Raw genomic sequence first — 22,826 nt, 5'->3', positions numbered from 1 at the left:
TTTCTATCTATGCCATTTTTGTGCTTTTGTACTTATTTGCTTGAGAATTTTAATGAATGTCTGAATGAACTCATTCAGTTATGGCTTTTTTAGTTTTCCCCTGTATGTAGATGCATGTAGTCTTTACACGTGGGAATTACTAAAAGTTATTTCTCCTGGAAGAACAACATGAAATATGTAAAATGTTGATTGTAAATAAAAAAAATAGAAATCTGAATAGCAACTCTAAATTTCAACTGGGGTATCTGGAATATGAACTACAGCCATTAAATGATATAATGGCCACTCAAGCCTTTATTATTTTTTTTATTATAAATAAATTCTATGTTAGAGTAATTTTAGCAATGGGAATATATTATAGCTTTTAAAGTTCAACGTACTTTTTTTTTTTTTTTTAATTATGCATTGGATTACGTCCATAACTCATGGTAAAACTATTAGTTGGTCTAACATCGCATAAAAGATAAACCATATTTTTTATCATCTGTTTTGGTGCAGTAAAATAATAACAAAAACACACAGAAGGATTTGTTTTTCTTTCGACTGAGGATCCCCTTTCGAATTGCGGAAATGACGCAACGACTACGTTTCACTGTCTGACCCCGCCTGGACTCCATGTATGTGCGGCTGCGTATGTCGCCTTGTTTCCCTCTCTAGTTTGCTCCATCTCCCACCTCTGCTCACCTCCAGAGCTGGTAGCAGAATGGCAGCGGCGGCTCCCAACCCGGAGGACTCCGCCAGGAGTGGCAGCGGCGGCGGCGGAACCAGCAGCAGCACTCCCAGTGCACTAGCCGGAGACGGTGACGCGGAAGAGGCCGAGGACTTCACATCCTCCTCCCATTGCTCGGAGCTCTCTCGGCGGCAGAACGAGCAGAGAAAGCAGGGCTTGTTTTGCGACGTGACGTTGGCCTTCAGCAGCGGGGCGGCTACCGGGAGCGTCCAGAGCTGCGAGTTTTCGGCCCACAGGTCTGTGCTGGCTGCTGCCACCGACTATTTCACTCCGCTGCTGGGGGGGCAGTTCTCCGAGTCTCTCTCCGGACGGGTGGAGATGAAGGAGTGGAGCTCAGAGCTGGGGCCAGACCCGGAGACAGTGGAGAGTGTCATCCAGTACATGTACACCGGAGAAATACGCGTCAGCACCTGCAATGTGCATGAGGTGCTGGAGCTGGCAGACAGGTACAATCTGTTTGTAATTTTATGAAATGCACATAGCACCCGTAAACAGATCTAAGCCTTCCGAGATTTGTTCATATTTTGTCACTTTTATGTGTTTTATTTGGGATTTTATGTGATAGACAAACAAAGCAATGCATAGTTGTAAAGTGGAAATACAATGACAGATGGGTTTTTTAATTGGTATACACCTGAGGCAATCCTTTGTAAAACCATCTTTGCAGCAATTCCTTTGAGGCATGTCTTAATCACTTCCAGAGAATACAATACTGCCTCCAATGGCACCAGCAAAAAAATCAGATGGGATGGAGAACATCTATATACATCAATTTTCATTTGGATTCATTTGGCTTCAGCTCTGGACATTCACTTGGCCATACCAACACACTAATTCATCCCTTTATAGCACTGATTGTGTGGTAGTTTAATTATCTGGTCAGGTGAGGTTGACTATAGCTGTTTATTGATACTGCCACCACTGTGCCTTACTGTAGGGGTGGTGTTTTAATGGTGATACGTGCAATCCCTGTTTTTTGCAACATAGTGTTTTACATCCAGGCAACAAGATTATATTTGGTTTTAACTGTCCAAGGCAACCTTCTAACATGTGCTTTGTTTGATACATGGCTTGTAGCAAACTGTAACTTCTTTTGACTTTCTTTGCAGTGGCATTCCATAAATATCAACACAATGCAGATTAGCACAATGCATGAATGTTGCTCCAGAGTTGCCATGGGGCTCTTGGCTGCTTTTCTAATTAAAACTCTACCTGTGTAGTCTATCAGTTTAGATAGATAGCCATGTTGTAGGTTTGTAATAGTGACTTACTCTCTCTATTTTGAAATAATGAACTGAAGTTTTCACTGAATTCAACTTTAAACTCAGCATCTTCATCTCTGCCTTGACTGCTGTTTCTTGGTATTCATGATGCTCTTTGTTCATCAAAGTTCTCCAAAATTCCTTTGAGACCTTCACAGAACAGCTATATTTATAGTATACAGATGTTACATTAGACCAGTGGTTCCCAAACTTTTTCTCCTCATGATTCTAACTCACCTGCGTAGCTCCGCACAGCAGCAGCAGGTCTCCTTCACTGCCGCACAGGTGTAAACCCAGTGTCGTAGCGCTCATGTTGCGTTTAAAGGCGGCTCGGAAAAACAGGTTTCCACATGTTAACAACAGATTAAATATTTTTAACTGCTGATAAAAGTAAGATAGAACACAGATATGGGAAGTGCGGAAGCCCCTACTGTATCAAATTGACATAGGGATAGCAGAGAGTTGGCCATTCTAAGGTAAAAACCCAGCGCATACGGCGTTCATGTTTTTTTGTTTGTTTTTTCTTCATCCAGACAGCTTCCCGCGCCCCCCCTGCAATAGCACGGCGCCCCCACTAGGTGGCGCGCCCCACAGTTTGGGAACCTCTGCATTAGCCACAGGTGAACTGTATTTAACAATTAGGTGACTTCTGATGGCTATCGATTGTACAAGATTTTATTTAGGGATATCAGACTCTTATTTGTAAGATACATTTGAAACACCAGTGCAATTTCCTTTCAACTCAACATAATATGCTATTTGCATTGCTAGTCTTGCCTATAAAATCCCAATGAAATATGCTACATGTCCTAACATTACACTTTTTTTTAATGATAGTTGCAAGCTCTTTTTCTTGAAACCCCTCAATTCCCTCTGATGTTTTTCATTGTGTTTTTATCTGTTACTTTATTTGAAGGTTCTTGCTGCTGCAGCTCAAAGATTTCTGTGGTGAGTTCCTCAAGAAGAAGCTGAGTTTGACCAACTGTGTGGCAGTGCACAGTCTAGCTCACATGTACACCTTGGACCAGCTGGCTTTGCGGGCCGCAGACATGATTCGCCGCAATTTCCACAAGGTTATCCAGGATGAGGAGTTTTACACGCTGCCCTTTCACCTGGTCCGTGACTGGCTGTCAGATGCGGAGATCACTGTGGATTCAGAGGAGGTGCTGTTTGAGGCTGTGGTGAAGTGGGTGCAGAAGAACCCAGAAGAGCGAAGTCGCTACTTCGAGGAGCTGTTTCGTCTCCTCAGGCTTCCCCAGATAAAACCCACCTACTTGGCCAGGGTGGTGAAAAATGAACGACTCGTGGCCTCTAATGAAGCCTGCCTGCGACTGGTGTCAGAGGCTGTAGAGGGCCACGCAATTCGCTTTGAGAACCTCAAGTCAGCAGATATGGAGTTCTGGTCTTCGCACATGGCCTCGTTTCAGCCGCGGTTCGGCCAGAACATGGACGTTATCATGGTGGTGGGTGGGGTGTCAGAGGGCGGGGACTATCTGAGTGAGTGTGTGGGGTACTTCATCTATGAGGATCGATGGGTGAACCTCCCTCACATCCACAACCACTTGGATGGCCACGCCATCGCCACCACAGAGTCCCATGTCTATGTAGCTGGATCGATGGAGCCAGGATTTGCAAAGACAGTGGAACGTTACAATCCCAATCGCAACACTTGGGAGCAGGTCAGCAACTTAACAACGCGCAAGCACTCTTTTGGGCTAACGTGCATCAAGGATATCCTGTACAGCATTGGTGGGCATGGCAACTTCAGTCCAGGTTTCAAAGATGTGAGTGTGTATGAGCCTGAGCAGGACAAGTGGCACAATCTGGAATCGGCTCCTAAGATCCTGCGAGATGTGAAAGCGGTTAGCGTGGAGGATCGCTATGTATATGTGACGGCACGCACACCTGTGGACACGGATAATGATGATGGACTGAAGACGGTGACCACCCGATATGACACCGAAAGCCGCCAATGGCAGGATGTCGACTCCTTGCCACTCATTGACAACTATTGCATCTTCCAGATGGCCGTGGCTTCGACTAACTTCTACCACACAGCTTCCTGCTGCCCTAAGAGTTACGCAGTGCGGGACGAAGTCGCCAGGCAGAAGATTAGTGCCCGCATCTCTGATGAAATCCTGGAGAGCCTGCCGCCAGAAGTGACCAGCATAGAGGGTGCCGCCATCTGCCATTTTGATGAGGACGTCTTCATCATTGGAGGCTGGAAGAACAGCGACGACGTTGACAAGCAGTATCGCAAAGAGGCCTACCGCTACTGTGCGGAGAGGAAGCGTTGGATGCTGCTGCCGCCCATGCCGCAGCCTCGCTGCCGGGCGACCGCCTGCCACGTCCGCATCCCGTACCGCTTCCTTTACGGCTGCCAGCGGTACCCCATGCCCCAGAACCTGGCTCGCCAGCGAGATCGTATGCAGCAGATGCAGCAGCTCCACAGGCGCACCCTAACCCTGCGTCGACAGCTCCAGTCGCAGATAGAGTGCTGAACGGGGCCGGCAGCGTCTGAAGATTTCCACCCCTCATATGTAACCCGCTGCTGTGAATGATGTGTTGTTCTCATTGGTTGTCGCTCATCTAAGCTGCGTGGCATTAGCTCCCATGTTGTTGTATTAATCGCTGACTTAAAGCCATGAAATGTGTATGCAGGTCATTCAGGCGGTATGTTGCAGATGTACACATGTTTATAAGAGTGTTTTTCAGCAGCCAAAAAAACTAAGTATGCTTTAGTAATTAATGTTGATAAAGATGCTGTTTATTTGTATAGTATAAAGCTGTATATGTCTAAATTGATACTTCACATTCCTTTATTGTATAAGCCTCTACTGGCAGGAATATGTGACATCAGTAATAACATTAGTATTGCATTCCTACTTTCTTAAGAGTCCCATATTTCCTTCCTTCCTAACACTGTGACAATCCCTTCATGAAAAGTCCAACTTACTAAAAAAGGACTTTGCTTGCTACTTCAAACATTCAACATTGACTGTGAATATAACATATAGGTTACCTGGTTTTTTCTTCCCGGATAGTCCAGAAAGACTTTTCATCGCAAAAGCTTCTAGAATGCTCTCCCTTTGTCCTCAGCAATTGTAGTGTATTTTGGTCATTTATGTACATGTAATGCTTTAACAGTTCTCAGAGGGGCAGTGTGATCTCCAGGTTCTAGTAATGTGTAAGTTTCAACAACATTTCACTTATTTATGCAGTACATTTCTTTTTTTTCTGCCTCTTTATTAAGCACCAAAATCATTGGCTCAATCATTCCTTTCTTTTGCACTTTTCAAATTTTTCCACTTATCTTCTTAATTCAAACAGAAAATGTAAAAAAATGTTTATGCATATGAATGCAAGACTGTCTATGGATTGTGTGCACAGGGTTCGGTTATTGTTTTGCTAAGAATGGTTAAGGTTGTCTCGTAGAACTGCACTTTTTCAACCTCTTATTAGTTGTAAAGTCTTAAAGTTGTTGCTGCACCTTGATTTAGCATTGTTTCAGTTGTGTCATATCAGACAAGGTGATTGTATTTTGGAAATACCAATTTTTTAAAACTGGATTTCAGCAAGTAAGTTTTGAACTCTGAGCAAAGATGTTACCATCAGTATGGATGGAATTGTTTCAAATATTAAATATCTCATAAAAAATTATTTCTGTTACTTCATTTTGACTTGGGTGTACATTGGAGGTGTCTCCTGTTGCCCACCAAAGAGACGTAAAGATGTAATAAAAAGGAATCAAACCTAAAGACAAAGAAGGGATTGCTATGAATTTGTTGTGACTGACATTCAGGAGCTGTGCAGTACCAAGGTTAAAGAGCGTAGAAATGATATTCATTTCCACTTTATGACCAATATAAATAGCACTGCAGATCTTAACTGAAATAAGCTATGTATTTGCTTTGCATGTGATAGTCTGACATTGTGTCCTTATATTTCGATGTAAGAAGTACTAATGGCATCACTTGCAATTAAAGCTGTTTTTGTAAGATAAGTATGTGTATAGTTACTTTGACTCTTGACTCTGTTCAATGCCTACTCAAACTCTTTAACTGGCATTAGACACAGCATAGTTTTGGTGCCAGCAGTAGGTTGCCAATTGAATAAAGAATAAGTAGCATTCTGGTCTTTCACTCAAATAGTAAATAAGGTTGCTGGAGTGTTCAATTACTTTTCTGTATTAAGCTGTACCAATCAATTTACAGGTTCATCTGAATTATTTAGATGGTTATTGAAGTGTTTTATTGCATACATAGTGATATATTTCAAACTTATAAAAAAAAACGTAATATTTGCCATCTCTGATTGACATAAACTAACTAAAAAAAATAAAATTGCAGAAATGTTATTCTGCTGACTTTAGAGTTGACCAAAAGAAAATCATTGAGCCTGACAACAGAGTAAGTTGTACAATGTACATGCATATGGGTGAAAAGCTAAGTGGAAAAAAAAATTTCGTAGCGAAAGGCCCACACGAAGAGTTGAGAAGATTGTGAAGTTAAAGAGTTGTGGTGAGATTCTTTTGTAGTTGAACTCTGTGCTTTAAAAGTTACCATACATACTTCCTTAACTCACTAAGCTTACAAGCTAATTGTCTCCTTTTGACAACACACTGATGCAGTAATTAGGCCATGATTGTTCATTAGAACTGGTTCTCATGAACATGCAGATAAAAAAAAGTGCAGCAATGAGTATGGCGTGCATATTTTGCACAGTACATGGAGATGATTTTCAGCAGACTGACATTTCTGTAATTACAATAATAATGATAATAATAACAATTATTATTATCATTATTATATATTAACTTTTAATCAGTACTTTAATAATTAAATTTTTTTTAAATGAATTACTTATTTTTGATAAACCGATTTTATTTATTTATTTATTTTTTATTTTTTTTTGCTGTTGTTTTCATTTGCTAGAAGCCTCGATCATAAAGATTGACAGAAAAATATTACTCTATGTATAATGATTCTATACAACGCTTACATTTTCGGTGATATTCAAATTTATTGATATGTATTTGTGTATGGGACTGGTGGGAACCTGAAATGGGTGGTTTTGCTTCAGGGGGACAGTTGCACATGGACGGTTAGGTAAGAATAGTGATGCCTTCACGGGTCACTCGTCGGCTCGTACGTAAAACGGTAACGGGAAAACTCCAAAAATATATTAAAATTTAAGATTACATTGAATGCATAGAAATAAGAATTGTTTATAAAGTGACCTAATTGTAATAAAACAGGGTTTTTAACCTAATCAGTGTATTAGTAAACACACTTGTAAAAACAATTCTGACACACACGGTAGTATGAATGCAGCACTGTATTTTAGCCGGTACACATAGTTCTCTTGCGATGCAGACATTGCCCGAAAAAGCCGCAACGCACAATTTGTTTTTTAAAATGGTAATGCTACTCTGTAAACATTCAGAATAACCTAAAAACGTGTAAATCTTTACTTCGCGCAAGTAATATTTGCATTGGGCTAGCTAGCTAAATTGTATTTAACTTTATGCTAAGCTACCACTATGGTGAAGCTAATAACTTTGTAAGTCACACAAAGAGAAAGAACGACTTAAAAACTAATTTGACTTTATAAGTCAAATTTTAGTAATGGGTGATGACAAGACTATACAACTAATAAATTTTTAAATCATGTATTAGTTTAGTTTGCTTTTGTTTCGGTTTTAAAACTAGTTTTTTTTTATTTATTTTTTTATCGTGGTATGTAATAGCTGTTAACGAATTGCTGTTACCATTTTCAAACGTGTCTGAACAGATTCCCGAGCTGTCCAATGAATCCGTGTTGATGAAGGATCCTCAGAGGGTACAAGATATCCTGAAGTCCCTGTTAGACGCTGGACCCAACACGCTGCAGGTATCTACTCTGAAACTCCTCAGAAATACTGGAAAGCCTGCAGGAACACTGGGTCGAAATCAAACGTCATATTCTTGTTATTTTTAGGTGATCTCGGATTTTGACATGACATTGACGAGATTCCAATACAATGGGAAGCGATGTCCTACGTGTCACAGTAAGTAAACAGTTAGTGTTGCTATGCATTTAGTTTTTTTTGTTTGTTTTGTTTTTTGTTTTTTTTAGCTTTTGACTAAAACATATGAAGTTTCATAATAAATTAATTGAACTGTTAAGTGTTTCTCTAAAGGTAACATTAGCAGCAGTCCCTTTAAAATCATCTTTTAGTTTTGCTTGAATAAAATATGTGCTTTCAGAAGACTCCCCTGTGGATGCCTTGTGAAGGACACATCAATGAGAGTTTAGAAATAATAATAAAAAAAAGAATAATTGCAGCCATATGGAAAAAAGAAATTATCCAACATAAGTTGTTGAATTGTTTGTTTTGGCAGATATTCTTGACAACAGCAAAGCCATCTCTGAAGAGTGCCGCCAAAAGGTAGGACAGATTATTCTGAAATATTTTTTGCGCTGGTTGATCTAAGCTTAATGCAAAATGTAAAGAAATCTCATTCTAGTTGATAATGTTTGTTGCCACACTGTTTTTATTTCGCTCCTGTTTTTTGGATCACATTTTAAGTTTTTAAAAAATGGATTATTCCTGGTATATAAAGGGTATCTGTGCTTATCTAACCCTTTTCTGTAGTTAGATCTCAGAATCCTGTTCTGTCCTCCACAGCTGAATGATCTTCTCCAGACTTATTATCCCATAGAGATCAACACTTCACTTTCAGTTGAAGAGAAGCTGCCTTTAATGGTGGAGTGGTGAGTATTTCTCACTGATATGCTCCAGTTTCTAGGCTTTTTTGGGGGGATAGTGTTTGAAAAGGTGAGACTTTCTCATAGGTGGACCAAAGCTCATGACCTTCTTGTGGAGCAGAACATTAAAAAAGAGGAGCTGGCTGTGGCAGTGCGTGAGTCTGATGCAATGCTGAGGTAAGGATATCTAAAGACTAAAAGTTGTGGTTGATCCATAAAGGGAAAGTTGAGCTAAAATGTGGCGATGCTGCAACAGGGAGGGTTACGAACTGTTCTTCGACCGCCTGAACCAGCACGCCATCCCTCTGCTCATCTTCTCCGCCGGAATCGGAGACATCCTGGAAGAGGTGATACGGCAAGCCAACGTCTTCCACCCTAACGTCAAAGTCATCTCCAACTACATGGACTTTGACGAAACTGTGAGTTGTTCAGCACTTTAAAAAAAAATTATTTTATTCCAAAAATACAGATTTCTGTGATATTAAGACGTCTCTGATTAACCAGGGGATATTGAGGGCTTTCAAGGGAGAGTTGATTCACGTCTACAATAAAAGAGAAGGTGCGCTGCTAAACACGGGCCATTTCGAGGAGCTGCGGTCGAGACCAAATGTCCTGCTGATGGGAGACTCTCTGGGGGACCTGAACATGGCTGATGGAGTTCAGGATATGAAGCACATCCTCAAGATTGGGTTCCTGAATGACAAGGTAAGCAAAAGCCTGATATATTTCAACTAATCCCTATGGTTTCCAACCATGACTGTTTTGCTTTTTTATTTCTTTTTAGATTGAGGAGAGCAAACAGTCCTATTTGGACTCGTATGACATTGTGTTGGTGAAAGATGAATCCTTGGAAATTCCTAATGCTGTCCTCCAACTTCTTACTGGTAACAACTGAACTGTTTTCAGTTCAGTTGTAAAACTGGCTGTAAAACACACCAGGACCATCGGCTGAGCAGCGACCTGACCTCCCAGTGTTACCGGGATTCTTATCAAAGACCCAATGGGAATAAATAGCACAGTGCTTTGCAAAAGTATTGACACCACTTGAACTTCTTCACATTTTGTAATGTAGCCACAACATTAAAAAGTTCAAAAGATATTAATTCTTTTTGCAAGGCATTGCGTATTTTACTGTACAAAAAAAAAAACAAAAAAAAAAACTAAGAATACCCGAGTGAGTCTGTCTCAGACCCCAAGTTGTTTTACATTCGGTTGCAAACCTCACTGTTGTTTTGAACCACCCTGGACCTGTTTGTGGCAGTCAAATGTATGTTTATGAGGTTATTGGTGTTTTTTTTTTAGTTCCGTTTAAGCATTTCTTGTTTTAATGTTGGATTTAATATTTAAAAATAAAACGCACAATAAAAATGTGGCACCTTATTTTCCCCATTTGGTTCAACAAGATTTGTAACCATTTTATGCACAATAAATCACCCCTCCATAAACCTTCAACCTGACACCCAACAATTAATTTCATCTTAAAACATCAGTTTGTGTTTCGTGATACATTTTGAATTGCAGTGTACGGTTCCTATAAAGTTTTTTTTGTTTGTTTTATTCAGTCTTTGTGAGCAATCTTTTCTGTTTGGACCTTTTAAGAAATGATGTTTTTTTTCACTTTCCTGATATTAAACATGATTTCATTTCAATAAACTCGTCTCAGAAAAGAAAAGAACCCGTCACTATGTGCAGAACATGTGAAAGAAACTGAACTTAATTTTATTACAAAAATTTATTTTTTTTTGCTTACATGGTTATAATGCAATAGACCAGTAGTTCTTAGTTATTCTATCAAAACAAAAGAAAATTCAGAAGCACAGCATGAACTTTACATAAATAAACCTTTTCGACCATTAACTTCAACATAGATTTTCATGGGACTTTATGACTTTTTAAAAGCGAATACAGGTTTCAATTTTAAATGTATCAAAAGAAAATAATATCATTTAGTTGCACATGAGTAAGGGTAAGTGACATGGTTTCCAATGACTTCTTCATTTACCTTTAATGTTTTTGAAAAGTTCTTGCCGGATCGTTGTGAAGCGGACATTTCCAGTTCCCGTGCGCTCGCCTTCGCTGCTGCTCATAGCTCATCTCGCCTCACTTGTTCAGACTCATCATCCTTAATTTTCAGTTCATCTTCTACAATTTTTCCATCTTTATTCTGGTCCTGATTATCAAATATGTCTTTAACAACGCCTCCGATGTCGACGCCTGGCCGAAGACGACCTTTGCCCTCTTTGACTTGCAGTTTGATGAACTCTGAAAACTGCGGGAGGGGAAAGAGGAGAGCATCTTGCTGCTTGTTAACAGATTATTCTAAAAAAAAAAAAAAAAATCTGACCAAACATTCCTGCTTACCTCCTGTAGAGGGACCTCTTTGTCCCCATTGAGGTCGAGAGCATTGAAAAGGGGGTTGGGGATTTCTCCTAGCCAGACAAACATGAAGCCTTCTGGCACACCTTTCTGCAGCTGCACCAGCTCCAGTTCAAAAAGGAGCACTGCACTTCCTGGAACTCCTACAGCTACAAAAAATAAAAAAAAATTCCAGTCAGAAGAGATGAGAAAGGATTTACAGAAAAGTAGTCAATTCTCTTGAACTTTTTCAGATTTTGTCATATTAAAGTGAAATAATTCACTTTAATCAGGAACGTATGTGAATATTTCTTATAAATAATGTGAAATTGAATGTATTATTATTATTATTTTTTTATTTAAGCATTTCCAGAAACTCACCTCCTTCCTCTCCATGACCCCAGTGCGGAGGGACCACCACCTCTCTCCTCTCGCCCACACACATGCCTTTTAAACCTTCCTCCAGGCCCAGGATCACCTTACTGGCTCCTAGAGTCGTGACAGAAGGCGAGTCGAACTGGTCCCTGAAAAGCCACAGATAATCCGTTTTAGCTTTTAACAGAAGATTTTTTTTAAAAATCCCAGCTCAGTAAAACATGCAGCTGTATACGCCTGTCGGATGCATGAACGGTTACGTCTACTCCAAAACTCTGTGAAAACTGTCAGACAAGGAGCCAGCGATGTTTACATGCACCAGGGTGGAGGGTGTGGTGTTGCAGAGTGAACAGCAGGGGTCGCTCACGAGGAGTACAGAAGCGTGCCATCCATCAAGGAGCAGTTGTAGCGATAGTGAATTAAATCGTCGGCTTCGCTGGTCATGTTACATTCCTGAGGCTTGTGGGTGACTCTGATGTCGACCGAATCTTTGGGGTTGTGGAAGTCAATAACGTGGACGTCAAAGATCAGCACAGCGGAGCCAGGAATGAGGTTTCCTGCGACCGCGGAGGGAAAAGAAAAAGGCAGAACTTATGGTTTTATCACGCCCTCTCGGTTTGTTTTAAAAGCTCCTAAATGCAGGCGTCAAACTCACCAGCGCCTTTTTCTCCATAAGCCATGTGAGGAGGAATTGTAATTCTCCTTTTCTCCCCAATGCACAGGCCCTGCAGAGCTTTATCCATGCCGTGGATCACATATCCCATTCCGATGTATGTGTTGTAGGTTCTGTTTCGTTGGTAGCTGTTAGAGGAAGTGTAGTGGAGGGGCTTAGAGTTAAGATACTTTATTTACTTTAAGAACTGCTGGAGTTTACCTTGAGTCGAAGAACGTGCCGTCCTGGAAGGTGCCGTTGTAGTGGTAGCGGATGTAATCCCCAGTGACTGTCCTGCGTGTGCAGTTTTTAGGCATCTCTCTCACCTCTGCAGTCACATCATCCTTAGGATTAAACACATCAACCAACAGCACCTCAAACACAAGTGTCGCCTGTGGGGGGATGTTGGTACCTTAAGGGAGGAGAACAATGGTTGGAGTAACAACTTACTTAAAATATTATGCACAGTGGATCAAGCTAACAAAAAAAATTAAAAATCACGGTTGGAAAAAGCAAATAGTTTTAGGCCAGAATTGTCATTTCATATAGTTTTTTTAACTTTTACCATGGCCGGTCTCGCCATACGCCAAGAATGGTGGGACAATGATGATCCGTCTCTCCCCAACACACATGCCCTGAAGACCCTCATCCATGCCTTCGATGATGTCACCCTGCCCCAAGTAGGTGTCATAAGTTGTGTTTCTTGAGTGACTGCAAAAAAAAAAAAATTGTTTGAAATTTTTTTGGAGACACGGATCAAACATTTTTGTCCAAAGGACAGTGATGTTTGACTCACCTGGAATCAAACGCTTCACCAGTCAGCAGCGTGCCGTTGTAGTGGTAACGGATGAAATCTGACACTGCGGTAGTGCGCCTGCAGATCTCAGGTTTGCTGATCGTGCGGATCTGGACCTTGTCCTCAGGGTTCCATATGTCCAGCAGGAGGATATCGTACACCAGAGTGGCGTCGGGAGGGATCAGTCCACCTGTGGGCCCATCGACACACATTGGCATAATCAACACACAGACAATGGAAAAAACCCCCAAGAAAAACCAACAAAAGTTGTCCAGTGTGGTGCTGAGCCGCACCTGTGCCAACACTTCCGTATGCCAGGTGTGGCGGGACGGTGATCCTTCTGCGCTCGTTGACACACATGCCCTGCAGACCTCGGTCCATCCCTGTGATGAGCTTACCAAGTCCCACCTGACTGACGAAGGCTTTACCTCGCTCATGGCTGCAGAGGCAGGGCAAAGAAAATTGTTATTGCTCAACGCCTTCTGGAGAAGGTTTTGTGGTGCTGAGACAAAAAATAGATTGAGCTTTTGAAGAAGTATGTTTGAAGAAGTTTGTGTTTTGCTTTCAACCCTACGAACGATCAAACACACAGGCGGTAGTGTCATGCTGTTTTGCTGACAGTTATAGTGCTACACTGCAAAAGTCAATCTGATATAAGGCAGAAAGTTAACTCTCAATTCTTCAACTTCAAATCAACATCTGGTGGCTGAAATGTGGAAAAAAGTATAGGTGTTGGATGTTAACAGTGGAAGTTAACATTACCTTCTGGAATTGACTGAGAAAACAGCTTTCTTATTTTTTCATGAGAAGCAACAAAGATCGTACCATTTGTCCACAGTCAGTGATAATGCCTCCAGGTATGTTGGAGCATTGTGGGATCATTAAAGTGTTTAGCCTCAGATAAATCACAGAAATTTGAAAAGAAAGGGTTTGTTCTAATAGATGATCTATGTCACGCATCAAAACTGAGATTGGAATAATAAAAAAAAGAGAGGCAACATTAAGCTTCTGCGCATTTTCCCAATATTTTTGCAAGCCCCAATAATAAAGGGGGCGTGTACGATTTTATGCCTGCGTGTGTAGTTTTGGACCTACGCAAATTAAATCCAAGCGTTTGCAATTCCTGTTACAAGTGAGTTAAGAGTGAATAATCGCCGTTGAAAAAGAAGTCTGCTCAAATATGTAATAATGAATGCAAACCTCTCTGTAGCTAACGGGACGGTTCTCGTTATGATTATTGCAAAGTTGACACGTCTACAAGCTGCCAAAGATCATTCTGAGACCTTGTCTAGAGTTGAACTCTGTCATTAACTTCGCATGTTTTGACTTCTTTTTTGTTGCATTTCTCTTTTACAGACATCTAAATCTGGCTCTAATTATCGCCTCGAAGTAAACGTGATTTCGTTCCCTTTAAGTTCACCTGGAGTCAAACCTTTTCCCGTCCTCATAGAAGGTCCCGTTGAAGTGATATCGGATAAAATCTTCCGTTTGAACTTCTCTGGCACAAACTTTCGGTAATTCGTAGCGATCCACAACGATGTCCGCCAACGGGCCGGGGTTGCAGTCCACAGCGAAAACAAAAAGTAGAAGTCCGAAGCATTTCGTTATATCCATTTGGAACCTCAGGGCAAAAACAGCAGAGGAGAGCACAGATCCCCTGGAGCCGATAGCGGGGTGATGCGACTCATAAAGCGGGGTGGAGAAAGGAGAAAGAGCCGCAGAACGTTCGGGGCAGTTTGAGTGTAAAGGTTGCGGGAAGAAGCAAAGCAGCTTCCGGTCAGGGTTTTCAAAATAACAGTAAGTTTAATTTAAATCAGGATTTACATTTATTTATCCTCAGCCCACTTTAGATATTCTCCTCTGACAGCAAGGGCATTATTATGACTGTTGGTTACTGGATTTCTTTTTTAGACAATTTTCTGACTTTTGTTTTAAAAGACGGTAAAAACAAACACACCAAAATTAATTTATTTATTTTGGTGTGTTTGTTTTTACCGAATCTACCGAATCTAGTTATAACTAGATTCTCAGTGTCTGAAATACAAACCAGCATGTCTGTCATTGGCAACCAAGTCAGACTCAAAATCACTTAAATCCCAGTTCCTCCCCATTTTATTAGATTTCTAAAAATTATGTATTTTTTTTTGTTAAAATGGATGGCAAGTGACTAACTTACAAATTTTCCACAAATCAGCAAAGCACAACACTGAAGAGCCACAATTAAAAGGATGAACTTTTCTTTCTTTCTTTCTTTCTTTCTTTCTTTCTTTCTTTCTTTCTTTCTTTCTTTCTTTCTTTCTTTCTTTCTTTGAAATACAGTTTAGTAAAAATCACACCAATTTTACCTCATGCAATGCTACTGTAAATAGTTTTTACCTTGTGTTTTTACTTAGATGTAAATCAGTCGTCATTTCCGGCTCTGTTGCGTCTCTTTTTGTCTAACTTACCGCACCCTTAAGTTTCTGCGCCGCAAAGAACCGCAGAGGGAAAAGGAGGAGATCCCGGGCCGCCTCCTACTTTCTAATGGAATTCTGCAAACGTGTAAAGGCTGGTTTACGATGCCGACCGTCCCCATGTTTTTAATGCAGGAAACGCCAAATCCCGAATAGAACAGTGGGATTAAACCCGCAATCTTTAGAAAGTCTATCAAAATTGATTTTATTGGGTAACTAAATGTAAATTCAATGTTATTGTCCAAAAGAAGATTATTCTCGCTTAGACTGAAAAGTACTCATTGTTAAAACGCAGAATGGTTTTCAAACTCATAATGTTTAATCTTGCAAGTTTACGGAGACTTTAAGTAGGGCCAAAAACTTTCAAAACTTTTCAAATAAATCTGCTGATAAGTATTTTATAAGTTACGAATGGAACATGTAAAATTACGTTGTTGAAAAATAAAATATTTTTAATATTTAATATAAATAAAAGATGTTTAATATTGTAATAACCAGGGGTTGCTAGACGCCTGCTAAGTGACAAAACTGAGTATTTACAGGCTTTCCTCCTTGAGGTCCAGACTTTTGCTTGCTGTCAAGCAAGAGAAAATTATCACCATTTAACCGTTAGCAGGAAGTTGTACCTTCAGAATAATTTCCAAGAGTTGAAATTGGAATTTCTAAACGAGAAATGACCCGTTTCCTTGAATTAAAGATGATGCATAACTTTTGCTTGAAAATGTGTCCCATTTAAAACATTTAGATCTAGAACAAAAAAGCACGAGGTTGGTATTCAATAAACTAGACATTCTTTATTTTTTTTCAAAGATTTACAATGTTTGAAAAACTTTTATTTTGAAAATATTGCCTAAGGATTCAAGTTTTTAGTGTCTTATTCCTACAGGGATTTTACTGTCTACGTGCAGGCAGACATGAGCAAACCTTGTTAAGAGGCGAAAAAGGGGGTTAGTCTCCTGGATCCATTCAAAGCCGGAGAGGACTCCCGCTCTTGCCGGGGAATGGGGATGATGCTCCCGAGAAACTTGTGCCTGGCCCTTCTCATGCCCTTCCTGGTGGAGGCTCAGTATGAGAAGTACAGCTTCAAAAGTTTCCCCCAGAAGGACATGATGCCGCTGGAGTCCGCGTACAACTACGCGCTGGAGCAGTACGCAGCGCAGAGCTGGGCGGAGAGCGTCAAGTACCTGGAGCTCAGCCTGCGGCTCCACCGGCTGCTGCGGGACAGCGAGGCGTTCTGCGGCCGAAACTGCAGCTCCGCGAGCCGGGACAGCGACTCCCTGCTCCCCGACAGCAGCCTCCGCGTTGTGCGCCACATCCTGCTGAGGGCTGCCTGTCTGAAAAAGTGCAAGGCAGAGTTCCCAGTTTTTAAATTCTCCTATCCACGGAGGGATTTACTGGAAACGTTTGAGAAAAGGATACCGTATCGGTACATTCAGTATGCTTATTATCAGGTGAGACCTGGGAGCTTTGATTTGGGTCTATTGTGGCCTGGATGCTGACGTTTTGCGCTTGACTTGCTGTGCGGTAGTTGTTTTTCTTTTGAGAGTGTGATTCAGGTTTGCTTTCCTTCTGGAGTCTTGGCGTATGATTGTAGCTTTGCTAAAATATGAATAGCAGACTCCCTATAGTAAATACACCCAAATGGACTCAGTGAGAAGAAACTTCTAGTCAGAGGTGAGGAGGGCAGTTTCTCTGCTGCCTTGTTGCGCCCTCCTGCAGACCGAATTGAGCATGTGCCACGTCTCTTCCAGTGTTCCCCTGAAAACAATCCCCCCATTCTCCTCTCTTGTGGGGGATTTAATAGTGTTGCCTTAGCCATGCTAGACCACTTAATGAAATGTGCCTCTCACTTTTTGATGTTTTGTTGTAATCTGTTAAAATTTATGCAATATTTATTCAGACTTTCTGAAGAGTTTCAGAAAGTCTTTACACATTTCAGCATTATATTTTTTTAAAGTTTTTTTTGTTTGTTTTTTTCTGTTAGGTCCGATATATGTAGTGAAGTTAAATAACATGAGATTATGTTGATGTTTACAAGTCAGTGATAGCTTTTCAAAACCTGAAGAATGCCTTTCCAGGAAGCGACCTTTATCAAACATTATAATTTTAGATCAGTTATTCTGGAATTGATCTAAAATAACTCGGGATTAATGCTAATCCCCAATAAAATCTCTAATCGGATTTACCTTTTATCAGCCAGTATGCTACTTCTAATTAAGTAAAGCAGCTTAATGACACAAAAAGAAACAACAACAGCTTCAGTACATACTATTAGCAAGAATGTGAAGATTAAAAATAAATACACAATAAGATTATTCCGTTAAACATAATTTATAGCACAGCTTGATCTGGACTGAGTGATCAACTCCATTCTTTGGAGTTGATCCCTAAGTCCATGTTTCAATTCTAGACAAGACTTGTGTGAGTGGACTGGTCTAGTAGGAGGTGAATGAATGAATCACTCATATTTTGTAATCAACCTGCAGCCGATTGACATCAACACCCTCTTTTTTATGTATGTAGGCAGTATCTGCAGTCTACCACTTTAAATACAAATAAATAACAAGACTAGTATTTCTATGTTCAATCAAAGCTCGACAGAATCAGCATTCACAATCACTTATGAGTTATTTCTTAAGTTTTTTAAAAATTATTTTAAAACTCTTATTAGCTTTGTTTTTGTCTAGCATTCAGATCTTAACTTTAAAGACCAATACACAATGCACCAGAACAGAGAAATTTGTTTGTTTGGGAGTTATTGCAACCTGTTCTTGACATGGATCAGTCTGGACAGAATTATCTTTTTCTTAAAAAAAAAAAAAAAAAGATGTTTCCATTATGGCTTCCAATGAGTTCAAGTATGAAAAGGGCTGTTCAGAAAGAACATTGTTTTTTCCACCTCAAGTAGAAGAAAAGATTTCCTACAAGCCTTTTCTAAAGAACTTATAGAAAAGGCAGGTAAAGAGAGATGATGTTCCTAAGCCTCAAAAACTCTAAATCAAAGTCAAATGGATAATGAATGGATTACAAGAATATCTTCACTTGAGCACTGCTTGTCCTTCACTGCCAGCACCACATTTGCACTGCAAACGTAGGAAAATAGGACATTCTTCCTGTTGCACAATTGACCAGTAAGGATGAGGTCCTTCGTGTGAGTTTTGTGGAAATTGTGATCATGCCTTGTGTTCCTCCTCAGCTTAACAACATGGAGAAGGCTGTGTCTGCAACCCACACCTTCCTCAAGAAGAACCCAGACGAGCCCTATTTGACCAAAAACATGAACTACTACAAGAGCCTGTTTGATGTGGATGAATATCTCATCGACCACGAGGAGCAGCCGTATGAAGTCAGTAGCAAAGCCTTAAACACAAAATCACACAGATCGACGTATAAGCCTGCCGAAAACAATAACCACTGTGTCTCTGCTGGTAGAGTGTTTTCCTAAAGAGCGTGGTGCTCTACAACAGTGGAGACTTCAGCAGCAGCGCCAGGAACATGGAGCAGGCCATCACGCAGTTCTTCGAGGTGTACAGCCTCTGCTCAGCAGGCTGCGAAGGCTCCTATGAAATCTTGGAGTTTAAAGACTTCTACCCGTCCCTAGCAGGTACCGGGGTTGAACGGCAGCAGCTTCATTTCAGCGCGCTGCAGATGCGTAACAGTATGTTCGTCTCCTCTGCCCTCAGATCTCTTCCTTGATGTGCTGAAATGTAAAGTGAGATGCGAGGAGCAGCTGACGCCCAGCGTCGGAGGGTTCTTTGTGGAAAAGTTTGTCGCCACCATGTACCACTACCTTCAGTTTTCATACTATAAATGTAGGAACGAAACTGAGATTCAGGCGTCTCTCTTTTGATCTTTACAAATCTGCCATGAGCTCTTGTCGTCCGTTCCAGTGAACGACGTGAAGAACGCGGCTCCCTGCGCAGCCAGTTACATGCTGTTCGACCCCAGCGACCAGGTGATGCAGCAGAACGTCGCCTATTATCGTTTCTACCGGGCGCAGTGGGGGCTCAAGGAGGAGGACTTCCAGCCGCGGCCTGTGAGTGAAGCAAACCGCCACCGCCGCCGTTGCTGTTTCCCGGTCCATCTGCTGTTGGTCAAAACAAACCCAGCGAAGCAGGGCAGCGACGTTGTAAAAAGCAGCGCTGGCGTAATCGTTAACACAGTCACAGGGGCTGTAATTAGAAACTCACGTAATCGCGACAAACTTGTATTTTCTGCATTTTTACGTGGTGTAAATTTGGCAGGAGCTTCAGAGTACCAGCTGTAAAACTGTAAATGTGGCACTTTTGTAGCAGGAGAGGGGGAAAAAAAAAAACCACAGACCAAATTTGGGTTATAAAACACTTTTGTTGTTTACTAAGCTAACTCAAATGCTGATCTGTCTTTCACGTTTCAGGAGGCCCTGAGGTATTACAACCAGACAATCAAACAGAAAGAAATGCTCGAGTTTGCACTGAACTACCTCCACACAGACGATGAGGTACGTTTCCTCTGGGATTTCTGTTTTATAATAGCAAAAAAATGATAAAGTAATGCTAAGTTAGCCTCATAATAATTCTAAACTTTGCTATTAATCATACAATATCGAAATAAACATAACAATAAAACCACATAGTTTCTCATTCACCGTTTGTAAACGAAACCACTGAATCTTGCATTTGTGTACCAAAGATTTGATCCAGAAATGTTCAGATGTGATGTTGACTGCACGTTGTGCTTCGCGTTTCTATACTACAAGTAATCCAAAAATTGATGAATCTCCTGAGGGACATTGCCTTGTGTTTCCCGAACTGGACTATTGGAAACTATAGCAACTTTAGGTGACCAAGTCACCATGATGTCCATCAGACCAGGAAAAAATAAACATTTTCTTGTCCTACCATCACACGTCTAAGCATGTAGACATTGTATTTTTGATAAACAATCCTGGTGGTTTGGTATGCAAAAAAATGACAAATATGTGAGAAGGATCTTCTGTTAAGTCTGGTGGACAATAAGAGATGCGACGGGTCTGGCAAACGTCTTACAGTCAAAGTAAGCAGAGCATCACTTGTCCATAGTCCTGTTGCAGTAAGCAATAAATCAGTTAACTGCATTAAAAAAAATAATAAAACAAGCTCAATAATTTCCATTTACATGAGTTATCTTGTTTCTTTTTCTACCAAAAACTGGATGACAAATAGTCTCAACTAGCCTTTTTGTTTTGTTTTGTTTTTTGGAAGGACAATATTGTTTACAGAGACTTCATAATTAATTTTATTTGTTGTTTCTGTTTTTTTTTAATTATTTATTTATTTTGGATATTTAAAATCTCTTCCAGTTCCAGTGTTAAATGTTCATTAGAATGGAAAGTTTATTGAGCTTTGAGGATGTGTTATATTACATTAAGATGGTCTCAAAATAACAATATTATCATTTATCGCAATACCTTTTGGGACAATTTATCGTCTAGCAAAATGCATTGTAATTACAGGCCTTTTTGTCCATTTCCATCTTTATTTATTTACAAAAAACTCAAATATATCAGACGACACAAGGACAAGTTTGTAGGGGCTCTAAGACGACCTCATGAAGATTTTCCATTCCTGAGATTTTGTCTTGCAGTACAATCTAAATTCCTATGAAGCCACAATGAGTTGGCTTGGTGGCAGTTTCCTGAGCCAGAGATGATTATGTCTCAGCAGATAAGACCTGGACTGTCTGCATGACCAGACACGGTGGGAATGACACTTCTAACACAGCAATACAAGTTGAGAATGCTAAAAGACGGAGGGGGAGGGAGGGAAGTGAGGATGAAAAGGAGGGGTGTTGTGTTTTCCACCAGCAGCGTGCGGTATGTGGCTTGGAGGTGTCGACCACTCACACTGCGCCACGTCCAATTTAACTCGGGTCAGCTCCTCCTAGTCCTGCAAACCTCCTGGACTCGAGAGGGGGGAGGAGGACAGGGCTGAATTACAGGGAGCACGTGTGAAAGATTTATGGGAACCAAGAAGGAAAATGTTTTATTTGTGTCTACAAAGAATGAGGCTAAAGAAGTTATGATGTCGCTTGATGTGAACTTGCCTTGTTCTTCTATTACCCAGGAAGTGGTGAGTCCAGAAGAAGCGGCCACCTCTCACTCTGAACACCCTGACGCTGAATTTGAAGGAATTGGTGACTATGAGGAGTCCTTCCTGGCAGAGTGGTGGCAGGAACCGAAATCTAAGTGGGACGCTGGTGAGGAGGCCGACTGATGTCCGTTTTTATCCGTGTGCAGAGGGGCTAACTCCTCCGGCTCCATCCCACCTCCCATGGCTAAAAACCAAAAAAAGACTTTTCAACTGACAGACATTTACATTTCTTACAGTGTTGAGAAGAAACGGCAAAACAGATTTTCTCCTGTTTTTTTCCCCACCCAGTCATATTGATCAACATTAGAGACGGATATCAGCCTTATTTAAACCGTTATTTTCTTGCCGGTCGTCAGCCTGTGCGCTGCCAAGTGTTCACGACATTTCTGCAATTTTTTTCTTAATTTCTTTTTTTTTAATTTAAAGAAAGTTGAATGTCCGTGTGCTATTTTCATAAGCAAGGTGACTCGTAACATTTCTTATGCTGAATGATTACCACCAGCGACAATTTGGTTTTCAAGATATGTTGCTCGCAATTAAAATATTATTTTAATAATTACGATTTAGGTTTCTGTCTCTCTAGAAGGCCAAAACTTGCACACCAAAAATGTGAACCCTTATTCTCATTTTTTGAATTTTCACATTTTTTTTTTTTTTTAAATACAAACTTCCTGGTGAAGTTCAGGACTCTTGAGCAGCATATTGAATGACCTGCAGCTGATTTTTAAATTATTTTTAATTTGATTTATTTTATTTTTTTTTAGGCACCGACATACCCTTAGATTATTACAATAATCTAAACTACTTAAAATTAGAAACACACATTAGTATTTGATGTCCTGTCTAAACACATGGACATTTATTCATTTTTAATGTGATAATTATCTAATTTATTAATAGAGCATTTGGTTTTTAATCTTGAAGTTTGAGTCTAAGATCACAGTTATGTTCTTCTGATCCTCCATGACCTCAGACTGATTGGGTCTAGTTAAAGGCCGATTTCTCAACGTGCCTTCTTTGGGCAAAAACAATGACTTTTGTCGTTTTCTTTTAGATTGAGATAGAGGGCATCCATAAGTAATGATGAATATTTTGGTTCAGTGACAGTAGTGGACTAAGGTTATGTGTCAGCAGCATAGATACTGTGAAAGACGTTGCGTGGCAGTCCATAATCTGACCTAGAAGAATCATGTACGCTTTGAATAGAAGTAGCATGAGATTGGATTTTGCATGTCAAGTGTACACGCACTTTAAAAATCATAGTAATACCTTCTATTTTTATAGATATAAAGCCAAAGACAGGCAGGATAATGTAAGAGAAGAGGTGACTTCATGTTTCAGCA

At 40.5% G+C, this 22,826-nt stretch overlaps 4 protein-coding genes across 7 annotated transcripts; 3 read left to right on the top strand and 1 right to left on the bottom strand.

Moving 5' to 3' along the window:
• The first annotated feature begins 585 nt into the window (after positions 1-585).
• LOC103142183 (kelch-like protein 11) lies at positions 586-5,995 on the top strand. Its single transcript, XM_007558096.2, has 2 exons — positions 586-1,176; positions 2,909-5,995. Exons 1-2 carry the CDS (start codon positions 620-622, stop codon positions 4,491-4,493), a joined length of 2,142 nt encoding a protein of 713 aa, XP_007558158.1. The 5' UTR covers positions 586-619; the 3' UTR covers positions 4,494-5,995.
• Positions 5,996-7,090: 1,095 nt separating this feature from the next.
• Positions 7,091-9,783, top strand: LOC103142182 (cytosolic 5'-nucleotidase 3). Of its 2 annotated transcripts, none has more exons than XM_016674388.1 (9): positions 7,091-7,151; positions 7,786-7,884; positions 7,972-8,041; positions 8,376-8,422; positions 8,663-8,748; positions 8,830-8,919; positions 8,999-9,161; positions 9,247-9,447; positions 9,527-9,783. In XM_016674388.1, the coding sequence occupies exons 1-9, from the start codon at positions 7,113-7,115 to the stop codon at positions 9,635-9,637; spliced, it is 906 nt and encodes a 301-aa protein (XP_016529874.1). In that variant the 5' UTR covers positions 7,091-7,112; the 3' UTR covers positions 9,638-9,783. The 2 variants fall into 2 exon arrangements, with proteins under 2 accessions (XP_016529874.1, XP_007558157.2); XM_007558095.2 differs by lacking the exon at positions 7,091-7,151 and adding an exon at positions 7,302-7,412.
• A 96-nt stretch (positions 9,784-9,879) lies between these two features.
• fkbp10a (FKBP prolyl isomerase 10a) lies at positions 9,880-16,382 on the bottom strand. Of its 3 annotated transcripts, none has more exons than XM_007558092.2 (10): positions 14,341-14,682; positions 13,214-13,359; positions 12,921-13,110; positions 12,684-12,835; positions 12,347-12,536; positions 12,128-12,273; positions 11,840-12,029; positions 11,479-11,621; positions 11,104-11,267; positions 9,880-11,011 (listed from the first exon to the last, which is right to left on the bottom strand). In XM_007558092.2, the coding sequence occupies exons 1-10, from the start codon at positions 14,532-14,534 to the stop codon at positions 10,826-10,828; spliced, it is 1,701 nt and encodes a 566-aa protein (XP_007558154.1). In that variant the 5' UTR covers positions 14,535-14,682; the 3' UTR covers positions 9,880-10,825. The 3 variants fall into 3 exon arrangements, with proteins under 3 accessions (XP_007558154.1, XP_007558155.1, XP_007558156.1); XM_007558093.2 differs by having other exon boundaries at positions 12,690-12,835; positions 14,341-14,681; XM_007558094.2 differs by lacking the exon at positions 14,341-14,682 and adding an exon at positions 16,298-16,382 and having other exon boundaries at positions 10,044-11,011.
• Positions 16,349-22,045, top strand: p3h4 (prolyl 3-hydroxylase family member 4 (inactive)). Its single transcript, XM_007558090.2, has 7 exons — positions 16,349-16,824; positions 18,570-18,719; positions 18,806-18,977; positions 19,057-19,185; positions 19,264-19,409; positions 19,770-19,853; positions 21,457-22,045. The coding sequence occupies exons 1-7, from the start codon at positions 16,375-16,377 to the stop codon at positions 21,604-21,606; spliced, it is 1,281 nt and encodes a 426-aa protein (XP_007558152.1). The 5' UTR covers positions 16,349-16,374; the 3' UTR covers positions 21,607-22,045.
• The last annotated feature ends 781 nt before the right edge of the window (positions 22,046-22,826 follow it).

This window comes from Poecilia formosa, unplaced genomic scaffold (assembly GCF_000485575.1).
Source record: "Poecilia formosa unplaced genomic scaffold, Poecilia_formosa-5.1.2 Scaffold94, whole genome shotgun sequence".
Lineage (NCBI taxonomy): Eukaryota > Metazoa > Chordata > Actinopteri > Cyprinodontiformes > Poeciliidae > Poecilia > Poecilia formosa.
Note: the sequence above shows the minus strand (reverse complement) of the source record. Positions and strands in the feature narration are given on the sequence as shown.

Bases quoted from the DNA above. Each gene is read 5' to 3' on its own strand.
- LOC103142182 (XM_007558095.2), top strand. From the start codon at position 7,320: ATGCAGCACTGTATTTTAGCCGGTACACATAGTTCTCTTGCGATGCAG. The intron at 7,413-7,785 runs GTAATGCTACTC...GTGTCTGAACAG, and splicing joins ACAATTTGTTTTTTAAAATG to ATTCCCGAGCTGTCCAATGA. The intron at 7,885-7,971 runs GTATCTACTCTG...TGTTATTTTTAG, and splicing joins CTGGACCCAACACGCTGCAG to GTGATCTCGGATTTTGACAT.
- p3h4 (XM_007558090.2), top strand. From the start codon at position 16,375: ATGGGGATGATGCTCCCGAGAAACTTGTGCCTGGCCCTTCTCATGCCC. The intron at 19,186-19,263 runs GTAGGAACGAAA...CGTCCGTTCCAG, and splicing joins TCAGTTTTCATACTATAAAT to TGAACGACGTGAAGAACGCG. The intron at 19,854-21,456 runs GTACGTTTCCTC...TCTATTACCCAG, and splicing joins ACCTCCACACAGACGATGAG to GAAGTGGTGAGTCCAGAAGA.
- LOC103142183 (XM_007558096.2), top strand. From the start codon at position 620: ATGTGCGGCTGCGTATGTCGCCTTGTTTCCCTCTCTAGTTTGCTCCAT. The intron at 1,177-2,908 runs GTACAATCTGTT...CTTTATTTGAAG, and splicing joins GTGCTGGAGCTGGCAGACAG to GTTCTTGCTGCTGCAGCTCA.
- fkbp10a (XM_007558092.2), bottom strand. From the start codon at position 14,534: ATGGATATAACGAAATGCTTCGGACTTCTACTTTTTGTTTTCGCTGTG. The intron at 12,836-12,920 runs GTGAGTCAAACA...TTTTTTTTGCAG, and splicing joins GGTGAAGCGTTTGATTCCAG to TCACTCAAGAAACACAACTT. The intron at 11,012-11,103 runs GTAAGCAGGAAT...CCCCTCCCGCAG, and splicing joins AAGAGGTCCCTCTACAGGAG to TTTTCAGAGTTCATCAAACT.